Here is a 12317-nt window from a genome sequence, read left to right as displayed (position 1 = left end):
CTTCAGATGCGATGGGGGGCAGGGATGAAAGGGGTAGGGGTAGGATTGCTAGTCAGGGAAAATATCAGAGCTCAAGCAGGACAACCTGAGGGTCACTTACTGAGGCTCTACAGGTAAAATTGAGGAATGATCACATTGATTGGATTGAATAATAGACTACCCAATAGTCAGCAGGAATTGGAGGAGCAAATTTGCAGAGATGGGAGAGTGTTGCAAGAAACATAAGGTAATGCTAGTAAGTGATATTAACTTTCCACTCCCATACTATATAAAAAAAAATCTGGATGGGTATGAGTTTGTCAAATGTTAAATTTAAAATTTAAACATACAATATGGTAACCAGTCATTTCGGCCCACAAGCTCGTGCTGCCCAATTAATCTACAACACTTAATATGTTGTGAATGGTGGGAGAAAACTGGACCCCAGGGAAAATCCATGCAGACATGGGGAGAACGTACAAACTCCTTACAGACAGCGCAGGGCTCAAACCCCGGTCCCGATCACTGGTGCTGTAAAAGACATTGCGGTAACCGCTACGCTAACTGTGTTTGCCCGGGTGTTCAATTAATTAGACTGTGTGACTTCCATGGCCAGTCAGATGTTGGAGATTCTGTATTATCCTCTTTCCAGTGACCTGGCACAAGTCAGTATGGAATGAATACTCATCATTTGTTCTCTTTAAAAAACTGCTCCCATCACAAGAAAGGAATAGGCAGGCAACAAATTCTCCCACCAAAGAAAGGTGAGTTTTCTCAATTTTTCTATCACAATCTATTCAATTAAACTGTTCAAATTTAATTGGATGTAGGTCATGTTTCACCCCAATTCATAATATCCTGCACATTTATTTGGGAAACAGTAAAAAGTCAGGGCTCTCATCCTGTTCTTGCTTGAATTAAACACATTGTCAGAGCATTTAGAAGTGTGATGATGTCAGTGCAGACAATCTCTCACCAAAGCTTAATTCCAAAACACTGAACATTAATACAAAAAAAATTAAACACTGCTGCAACAGGTGCTTGGATGAGAAAACATATCCAATTCGCTACAGTCATGCTAAAAATGGTAGCAACAATTTCATCCACTGAATCATAGAATGAACAAATCACAGCAATCAGCGACATCATTGCACTTAGCTCAGTAAATTGACCTGTCCAATCTTATAAAATCATTTTGATTGAAATTTAAAAATTTCTTGAGCTCAGGATTAAAACACATAAAAGCACAGAAGACACTGTGGTTCAAGTAAAAACACAAGATGCTGGAGAAACTCAGCAGGTCAAACAGAGCACTTTATGTAGCAAAGGTAAAGATACATAAGCAGTGTTTTGGGCTTGAGCCCCTTCATCAAGGTGTGGACAAAATAAAACACATACTGCTGCCCATCATGAGAATCCCATTTCTTCACATGACTGCAACTCACCTCATTTCCCGTGGACATCACTGCAACCACGGGAAACTTGTGAACTTCTACTTCAGTAACCCCAACTGTTGCGAGAAGGCCAATTTCAGAAGGCCCCATGTGAGTACCTTTTGCCAGAACACATTCTCCTCTTTTGATATCATGGCCAATTGGTCTAATTAAAAGAAGAAAAAAAAAATTGTTACATTCTAACAATAATTTACCCAATCTCCATCCTTAGGTGACACTTCATCTCTTCTTCACAATACACCTGCCACTTGTGGCTCGCGATTGCCCACTGGATGGGGGAAACCTCGACTCCTTTGTGCATGTTACTTGCACAAAGGCAGTTCTGCTCTGTCTCGGCAAGGCCACCAAATGAGCATTGACCCATTGTGCTCTGCGAATAGAATCTGCAGGCAAACATCCCCACTTAGAAGTCAACAGTGTGGCCTGGCACACACATCCTTGCAGAATTTATCTTCATCCTTCCACCCAAATCTAATCTCTCTGGAACAAAAATCCTGACGCTCATACCTGCAAACCCAAGAATTAAAGAATTTTTTAAAACTGTCAATACATTATTTAATAAACATTTTGGTCATATTTTTACATCAATTTCTTAAGTGCCTGAGAACATTTTCTGTTCAATTCCCTTAAAATGTGAACATCTCTCGTATGAAACAGCATCAGTATATTTAGTGCAATGCACTTTTCAAAGATCAAGCTGGGTCTTCTCAATTAGCTATGATTAGAAGTTTTTCTAGTGTTGGTTTGCTGGTTAGCATTCTCCTCTGCCAAAGACCACTATTAGCATTTTCTTCATCAGACCCCCCCCCCCACCCCTTGCAAAAACCAGCACAACTGCAGGCAATGCACAGGGGCAACTCCTTGAACACCTGAAATCCACTGCTGTATTCCCAAAACCATTTATTGGGGCGATTACCTCTTTTGTACGCCGCGTGACCTTACATCCCACAGTTGCCGGTGAAATTTTCTTCTTAAACTGGATAATCATTGATTCCTGTTTTCATTAGTGCTTGGGCTTCATGGAAAGGGAAGGATGCAGGATAGATTGAGCAGATCGATGGTGTGGAAAAGGTTGACACGACGATGTTACTTTTTGTAAATGTAGCCCATTGAAATTTCATGCACAAATACCAACCTGATGTCCTGACCTGGACGAGCTTGGGTCAGAATTCGCACTTCAAGCTCTTCTGTGCCCTGCAACATTAAATTACAACCTCAGCTTGGAGGAATGAGAGGATACTAGGCCGCTGCAGTCATAATTATCATTCAAAAAGCATTGCTGGTGAAACACTCAAGGAACAATTTGGAATGCAGCATGTGGATCTCGTCGAGAGCACCAATCCTCAGTCCCTCAGGCTTTTGACCCCTCTATCAAGATAATTAGATCTGTTGCGATCAAAAATGTCCAGCAAAGTTCAGGACAAGTATGAAATACTGTTAATACCAATTCCCATTCGCATGCGGCATTCTTCCAGCAGTCAGAAACCATTAGTTAAAATAAAATGAACAGAAGCAAAAATAATTTGAAATGAATAGTTCATGAAACTCACTAAACAAAGCAACCTTCAACATTTAGAAAAACAAACCAAAAACATTTGTGCGAATAATGTTCTCATTGTGTGGGGCCCAATTTTAAGAGGAAATAAAAGCACAAGCTTGGCTGGCTATTAAAATGCCAGCACTGGTTACAGTGCTCAGAAAAGCTGAATAGCTCGCTATCAACTTACCATGATTAGAAGTACATCACGCTGCAGGCATAAAGAACACCAACATGAAATGAACATGGCAATACTTAACATCCATCCTCGTCCTCAACTCAAACGCAGACACGTTAAGGAATCTTTGAAATAAGTCAACATTATTTTTCCAGCAGGTAAGTTTTACTCACATCATCTGATTCCCTGATGAGCTCGGTATCTTCCACCTGTACAACTGCATCTGCTCCACAAGGTATTGGCGCTCCTGTGGTCACTCGCATCACCTGCCCGGGCATCACTGTCTGAGTGGGCTTTAAAAATAGGCAGAAATAAATTAAATTACTAGACAAACTTTGAAAGCTTACATATGACACAGATCAAACAAAATGCACCACGTTGTTAGGAGTAAATGGATAAAAGTGGTGACAAACTCAGCAGGTCCCACAGTGCCTATAGGAGGTAAAGATAAACAACCAATGTTTCACATAAAACTGGCAAAGAATGGTTGAATCATTTGATGCCACATTTTTTCCCCCTTTCCCTAGCTATTCCAGCAAATACCTAGCTACCACAAATGTGGTAGGGAAATTCACCAGGTCATGCAGCATTCATGGAAAGTAAAGGGCGACCAATGTTTCAGGCCGTTTACTTCCTATAGACGCTGTGTGACTTGCGAGGTTTCTCCAGCACGTTTGTGTATTGGACTTGAGCCCAGCATCTGCAGACCTTCTTGTTTAACTCTACGCTGGCAAATTATTGGGAATAGAGTGTTGGGACAATCCATGTTTTCCATATGCAGACATACAATCCACATCTCCTAATAGTGAACTGCAACATTGTTGGAAAAGATGACCGTCACAAAATTTAACCAGTGTAAATGTTGAAGCCAAATCTCCTCATCAAGTGTTCATTCTCTCTATTTTCCTCATGATGTCACGTCTTAACATGATGCATTCTGAAGACGAAGATGAAGAAGGTTCAATGCCCATTAGAATGCTACTCAATCAGAAGGTGTAATCCATTCAAAAAGATGTAGAAAGCGGTTTTGTGTTGTTCAAAATTTTCAGGAATGAGTTTGAGCTTTGGATTTTAAAGTTGAGTCCTTGTAATAAATTATTAGAAATGCATACAGCATCACCAGAATATTAATTACTCTCCAAAATCTAAAAGTAAAATCAAATTATCAATATGTTTGAAAGTTTTAATTCAAGTTTGAATCAGTCAATAAATGTGACCATAAAGCCATTGAATTCTCACATAAATTCAACTGGTTTAATTAAGCCTTATACAGGCAGTCCCTGGGTTGAAAACACCCGATTTACGAACAACTCATACTTATGTACCGAGAATCCAACCGAAAGTAAAATGCCGAGAACCTCCGGTTTGAGCTTGGTTATAATGCAGGATATTCTCACGCGGTGCTGCTGTCAACCACCATTGCGAGAGTGTAGCATACTGCGTTTCACAAATATTCAAAGGGGGGGGGGCGGGAGGGAGGGGGTGAGGGACCGAATGAGTGAGAGGGAGGGAGGGGGGGAACAAGTGGAGGGAGCAAAGATGCAGGATGGCCCTGGGGTCTGGGTCGCTGCCATCACCCAGCATCGCGAGAGAGTACCCGTCTTCTCCTGTGTTACTTTTAATCATGATCTTATGACCATATGTAATACCTTCATTATTGGATACAATACTGCATTATTATGTTTTAGTGCATTGGGAAGTGTTTTATATTCATATAAAGGTAAAATATATACAATATTCTAAGATTAACATTTGACTAACTGATGCTAAAAAAGTGCCAGTTCTGACTTAAATACAAATTCAGGTTAAAGACAGGCCTAGGTAATGGAATTTGTTTTTAACCCAGGGACTGCCTGTAATGGACAACATGGATAATTTTTTCATTCAAATTCCACACCAAAGTGGTTAACTTTCTATTCTTATCCTTAGAGACCATCCTGTGGCATTGAACAACTACAGTGAACACTCAGATCCACACTTTGTAAAATGGAGATGATCGAGAAGAAAGCTGACTGTCAGGGATAAGCCAATTGCCATAGCTTTGCCAGCAACATCTTTAAGAGCTAAACAAGTAAGTCTGCAGACTTTTCAGGCCTAGGCCCTTCGGTAGGTATGACAACATCATTAGAGTGAAACAGAAAAGTCTGCAGATGTTGTGATTATAGTAAAAACACAGAAATGCTGGAGGAACTCAGCAAGAGTCGCAGCGTGCATAGGAGATAAATATATTACAGATATTTCAGGACTGAGCCCTTCAAGAAACGAGAAGCAGCAAGCAGACACCTAAATAAATGAAATGGCAGGAGGAGGAGAACAGAGAAAAGGAGATAATTGAAAATGGAGAAAGGCTAGAAGGGAAAGGCAAGAATTGATTGGGGATGTGGGGGTATGGGGGTGGCTCTGTGAATGCAGAGCTAGTGGAAAAGAGACAGAGGGAAAGGGAAGAGGGAGAGAGAGAGAAAACGCGCTGCAGGAAAGGAAACATAGGAAGAGGGGGAGGGAACTAACGGAAAACAGAGAAGTTGATGTTCCTGCTATCCATTGGAGGGGGCCCAATCAGAATATGAGCTGCTGTTCCTCCATTTTGGGGCTGGTCTCTGTCTGGCAGTTCCTGAGACCATGGACAGACATGTTGGCGTGGGATGAGGTGGGGAATTGGAATGGATGGCCAATGGCGATCCCCTCTATTGCGAAGGACAGAACAGAGCGATCTCCCAGTCTGCGTCCAGTCTCTCCAATGTTGAGGAGACCTCAACGGAAGCACCAGATGCAGTAGGTGACCCCTGCAGATTCACGTTGCTTCACATGGAAGGGCCGTTTGGAGCCCAGAATGGTGGGGAGAGAGGAGGTGTGGGCGCAAGTGGAACACCTCCTTCAGTCACAGGGGTAGGTGCTGAGGTGATGACATCATTAACCCTGAAATAAATCATTTTAAAGAATCTTAATACAATTAAATTAAAACAGTATTCTGAATATTTTCAAAATGAAGCCTTGCATTTAAGTTCACACTTCTGAACATGTACCTTGCACTTATTTTTCTATTTGTGTTTATGTGACAAAGAAATTTATCAGTCGTTTACAGAAAGATATTTGGTTCCTACTCCTCAATGCTAAAATTAAGTTTGATGCAACGAAAACATCAAAACCCACCTGGTCACCTGCCTGTGATTCTCCAATTATGAATCGGTCACCAGGGCCATCTGCAGCTGCAATAAAACACATAACCATTTAAGGCTGTTCATACAGTGTGTCCAACTTCAGCAGCTGCCTTTCACAACAAGAGTCCTCACCTCTGACAGCATAGCCATCCTTCACTGATGCTGGAAATGGCGGCAGGTTGTCTTTAGCAAATACATCCTGTGCGAGAACTCGACCCATTCCATCTTCAAAACAAAGAAACCACACACCATCAATGGAAAAAGACAATCAGACTGGAAGGGTCAAAATTCATTCTGTCCTCCCAATTAGTTCAGCTGATCAGACAAGGTCGCACTAAAGATGGGAACATGTGATACCAACTTGCGAGGCTGCCGACTAATTATTGGCAAAATGTTCTGAGGTGCAGTCAGGACAACACCCCACTGTCCTTTATAAACATCCTTGATAGGATGAGCTGTTCAGCTACAACATTGTTTCATTCTTCAGACAGGGCTGCAGAAGATAGGTTTTTGTTTTTCTCTCTCTCTGCTCCATGTATACAAGTGAACCAATGCTCACCAGAAGAATTGCCTATCATTTTTTCACCTTTGTTCTCCTCACCGCCTCACATCCATCACTAAACAAAACAGGGCATGCTTGAGTGCAGGCTCTCCGTGGAAGGCCTTGGTCTTGTTCTGTGGCCATGGTGACATGCTTGAATTTAAGTTGTCATTGGAAGTTCTGTCCAATGCAGTAAGTTAAATCAAGGAAGATTTATGGCTTAATGCCCATAAGAAATGGCTTGGTGGGAGGGGTTGATTATGTGACTAAAAAGCCAGGGGCATCAGACAGCAGAACAGAACAAGGTTCCTTTGCTATTATGTTCACAAATACCAAAACATGTTTACTTTTGTTTGTCTACTGAGAAGAGAAAGAAGTTTCATAGGCGCTAAGTATTCATGGATCGCACTTCAACCAATGTCGTCACCTCTTGCGCCCTCCATAACCTCTGTAGCTGCGTGGCTTCCTGTCCAGTCCAGCAGTAAACCCAAGCTCCAGGTATCAACTGGTTCTCAACTAAGAAGCCATCAGTGCTAGAGGCCCTTCCAGAATCCTACTTGCCATCAGCACACTCATGGATTCCGGTCCCAAGACCCAGTTTCCATGAGCCAGTCAACAGCACCTCACAGCCTTGTGCAAGGCTTTCAGCTGCTGAGCCTTTTTGATGATCCTCTTCCCAGCTTCTGGGAAGCTTACGGGGTGCCAGAGCCAATGAAGAGATTAGTGCCATGCTATTATAGCAGCAGCAACCTGGAATCAAATCACATGCTGTCTGTAAGGTGTTTGCACGTTCTCCCCATGTCTGTGTGGGTATCTGGTTTCCTCCCACCTTTCGACGCATATGTAAGTTAATTGGGGTATTTAGACAGCACAGGTTCTTGGGCCAGAAGGGCCTGTTACTGTGCCAAATGTCTAAATTTAAAATTCTCCTTCTTGGAAGGGGCTGGGAAGATGGTGTTCTTGTGCTCTGGTAACCTGTACCAGACTGCCGCTCCCCTCAAGCCTGCATCCCTCACCAACCCTACCAGCATGAATAGTTTTTTCATTAAAGATCACAAATTTATCTCACTCAAGTCACCGAAAAGAGCTATCAAACCTAATACCAACTCAAGGGCAGGTTTATTATCATCTGACTGTACAGAAAAAAACAAATGAAATAGCGTTTCTCCCAACCATGGAGCACACTCGTACACACACACAATGCCCAGCTCATAATAATCACATATATACATAAAGATATGATATAAATCAATTTGTATAAATATTCTGGAATAATTAACTCATTTCATTTATGAGTGACCCAAGGTTACAGGATCATCAATCTCACAGCCTGTGGGAAGGTGCTATTTTCCAGCCTGCCACTCCAGATTTTGATGTTCCTGTACCTCCATCCTGAAGGTAGAGGTCAAAGATATTGTGTGCGGGATGGTGGTGATTCTCAATAACTCTTTGAGCCTTATGTAAGCAACGCTCCCAGTGAGTCATCAATAGAGGAAAGGGGGAAACTCAACCATTTTGATGATCCTCTGTATTAACTTCTGGTCTGATGCTTTGTAGCTACCAGACCACACAATAATGAAGGACAGTCTCAATTGTGCTCCTGTATAATGTTGTCAAGAGGGAAACAAGTAACCAGCTTCCTTGCCCTCCTCTACTCCTTTTGGAAGTGTAGCTGTGCTTTCCTGACTAATGAGGGGGTGTTGTGGATCCAGAATAGGTTGTCCATTATATGTTCACCAAGGAATTGTGTGCTCTCCACGATGGATCCATGAATATGTAATGGATAGTGGTTGGTCTTTGTCCTATTGAAGTCCACAATCATCTCCTCATGTTGAGACTCAGGTTGTTGCTCTTGTACAATTTTAGGAGCCTCCCAAACTCCTCTCTGTGAGCGGACTCATCATTGTTGATGATGAGGCCCAACTACAGTTGTGTCATCTGAAAACTTGCTAAGTTTGTTTAAACTGAATCTGCCCATGCACTCGTAGGTCAGCAGCATGAACAGTAGCAGATTGTGCACATAGCCCCTGAGGTGAGCCAGTGCTCACTGTAATGGGACAAGATTTTGCTGCCAACCAGATTGACTGGGGTCTTTTGGTCATGAAGTCCAGAATCCAGTTGAAGAGCATGGTATTGAGTCCCAGCAAGGACAGTTTATCCACCAGTCTCTGTGGTATGATCGTGAATGCCGAGTTGATTAACAGCCTGGCATATGAGGCATCATTCTCTAGGTGGGTCACAATGGAGTGGAGGGTCAAGGCTTTTGCACCACCTGTGGACAAGTTTGGACAGTAGGCAAACTGGAACGAGTCCAATGTCACTGGAAGGTGCGATTTGATGCATTCCATTATCAGTCGCTCAAATCACTTCATGATCGTAGACGTCAGAGCCACTGGACATAGTCAATTAGTCCAGTTACCATCATTGTCTTGAACACTGGGATGAAGGTGGCTGCCTTGAATCCTGTGGGGACAGTGGATTGCTGTAGAGAGTTGTTGAAAATGTCTGTTAGGACCTTTGTTAGCTAGGCTGGACAGTCACAGTATGTTCTCTGGTCCTGCTGCTTTGCATGGAGCCACTCTGGATAAGATCCTCCTCTTCTCAGCTGGGGCTATGCAGGGTGTCTGTTTGTCAGGGGTGAAGTGGCTTTGTTCGGTGTCACACCCTTTTTAAAAAAAAAATGTATGCATAGAAGAAGAGTAAAGGAGGAATAATATATTCTTCAGATCACGAGCTAGGCTAAGTGTTTAAACATTCCCAAACTGTTGAATTCACTGCATTTTAATTCCAAGCTGCTATAATGGGATTTGCATTCACATCTCTAGAGCCTTGGTCCAGGTCTCTGCATTACTGGTCTAATGATGTAACCAATATGCTACCATGTCCAGTGCACAAGATGTGGAAAATCCATGCTTGTTTATTAAATTTTAGAAAGATCATTCCATCAACAGGTAGATTTTCTTGATTTCTGATTTCACACAGTGAGGGGTACAAAATGTAAAAAATCAATAACAAACATTAATCAAATACAGCATATCTGTACACAACCATTTTAATAGCTGTTTCAGGCAAAAGGAGCCCGCATTCCAGGTTGTGTTCATCACCCAGTGATGATGGGAATACATGCCTTCTTTTCAAGCAGGATTGCAAGACAGGAAAAAGACTACCATCTGCAAATAACTTCATGGGGTCTGAATGCTCGTCTAACCAGAACAGTATCCTGCTTTTGGCATCCAGGAATTAAACTTGGAAAATTATGTTACTATTTGCATCATGCCTGATGCACACATAGTACTGAACCAAAAGCTCTCTTTCCAAGTGACACCACTTTCAGGAAATTATGTATCTGTAATCCAGATCACTCTGTTCTAATGCATTCCTCAGTGCCCTACCATTTACCGTGCATGTCCTACCTTGGATTGTTCTTCCAAAGAGCAGCTTCGCACATTTGTCTGCATTAAATTCCATATGTCATTTTGTAGCCCATTTTTTCAGCTGTTTCAGATCCATCTGCAAACTTTGAAACCCTTCCTTGCTGTTCGCAACACCTCCAATCTTTGTGTCAAATGCAAACTTGCTGATCCAATTTACCACATTATCACCCTGATCATTGAGATAGATGACAAACAACAATGGATCTATTACCGATCCTTGAGACACACCACTAATCACAGGCCTCCAGTCAGAGATGCAATCATCTATTACTATTCTTTTGCTTCACCCATAAAGCCAATGTCTAATCGAGTTTACTACCTCACCATAAACATTAGAGATTGAACCTTCCTGACTAACTTCCCAATGTGGGACCTCATCAAAGGCCTTACTAAAGTCCATGTAGAAAAGATCTGTAACAGTCACATTCTTATCTTTGTTGGGAGCGGTTCTCGCCACTGCTAATAATGTAAGCAATGCAACACACCGGGGTAATAGTGCACATGCACAGGTGTATTAAGCGTCAGTGTACAGGTGATGAATCTCGGATGCAGGAGGAGGAGTGAGAGAGTCAGGATCACCCATGTGGCAATGAGCCATTGAGAAGGTCAGAGGAGTTTAGCTGGGTGGGGTTTGGGAAGTTGAAGAATGATAGAACATTGTGTCTAGTGAATAATAAAGAAAGTCGACTTCACGCTGTGCTGAAAGAAACGAGTGAGTGTATTCTTTAGTTGTTTGTAAGCTGTGGGAAATCAGTGCTGCTACAAGTGGTGACCCCGACGCGATCAGTACCTTCTAATTTAAAATGGAGAGTGATGAGGATAAAGCCCTTACAGAAGCAGATGGGGAGGTCAAACCGAAGATTCCCCCCCCCACCCCTTTTTATTAATAATGCACCAACATGGTCACGATCCTCGAAGTGCATTTCTCTGCCCTCAGTGTGACAAGTCAGAAGACAGTTTACTTGTGGAGTGTCTTCCAGAGCAGATTTCCTGTGAAGTGGAGGATGTCTGAGTGGATCTGGATGGTAATCTCCCATATGACTATGAGGTGAGAGATTTGTGAATCTTTTCACAATCTATTGCATCCCAGTAGAAGAGCATCCATCAAACTAATTATGGAACATTTTACCTGGCCTCATGTTAAACAAGATGTTGGATTATAGTCAAGAACCTGCTTGCTGTGTCAATGCTCCAAAGTCTCCAGGCACACAAAATCCAAGCTGGATTTTATTGTTCCAGATTCCCATTTCCAGCACGTGCACCTAGACCTGTAGGCCCACCTTCACTATCTCAGGGATATACTTATCTGCTCACATGTGAAGACCAGATTACTAGGTGGCAGGAGGCCACTCCTATCACTGACATCTCTGTGGAGACCATTGCTAGGGCTTTCAGGGATGGTTGGATTCCATTTTTAGTGTTCTATCACTATTACAACAGATTGAGGGTCTCAGTTTGAGTTGGCATTTGTCCAAGCTCTCACTAACCTTTTGGATTCGCACTATGGCTTACCATCCACAGGCCAATGGCCTCGCTGAACATTTCCTTCAAAAACTGAAGGCAGCATTTACAGCAGGTGGTGATGCATCTACGTGGAGTGAACGTTTGCCCACAAATCTCCTTGGAGTGCACACTGCTGTTAAGGAAGATCTTGGATGCTCAGCGGCAGAGCTAGTATATGGTACTATGTTAACCTTGCCAGACGAGTTTGTGAATCCAAGATCAAGAACAGCATTCTCCTAGCTAGTTATGTTGATTGTCTTCAAGAAAACTTGAGATTATTCCAACCTACACCCACGCAGCACCTACAGTGTACGCACCGAATGATTTACAGCACTGTACTCATGTGTTCCTTCAGCATGATGCTGTTCACAAGCTATTTCAACCCATTTATGATGGTCCTTTTCAGGTCTTACAACATCACCCAAAGACTTTTGTGATCAACAAGAATGGAAAAGCTGACATGGTTTCATCGACAATCCATGTTCTGCCATGTCTTCGGAGCCAGTCAAAGGACCAGTCGCACATTGCATCAT

General features: G+C 42.5%; 1 protein-coding gene across 9 annotated transcripts in view; it reads right to left on the bottom strand.

The window, feature by feature from the left end:
- The window catches only part of LOC138753865 (gephyrin), a 549882-nt gene that overhangs the window by 63754 nt on the left and 473811 nt on the right, over window positions 1-12317 (bottom strand). For all 9 annotated transcript variants that reach the window (XM_069917383.1, XM_069917389.1, XM_069917386.1 and 6 more), the window contains 5 exons: window positions 6439-6531; window positions 6299-6354; window positions 3322-3441; window positions 2569-2627; window positions 1425-1578 (listed from right to left, as the gene is read on the bottom strand). In XM_069917383.1, coding sequence (XP_069773484.1) covers window positions 1425-1578; window positions 2569-2627; window positions 3322-3441; window positions 6299-6354; window positions 6439-6531 — 482 coding nt within the window. The remainder of the gene's footprint in view (window positions 1-1424; window positions 1579-2568; window positions 2628-3321; window positions 3442-6298; window positions 6355-6438; window positions 6532-12317) is intronic.

This window comes from Narcine bancroftii, chromosome 2 (genome assembly GCF_036971445.1).
Source record: "Narcine bancroftii isolate sNarBan1 chromosome 2, sNarBan1.hap1, whole genome shotgun sequence".
Lineage (NCBI taxonomy): Eukaryota > Metazoa > Chordata > Chondrichthyes > Torpediniformes > Narcinidae > Narcine > Narcine bancroftii.
This window is presented reverse-complemented; position numbering and strand designations above follow the sequence as displayed.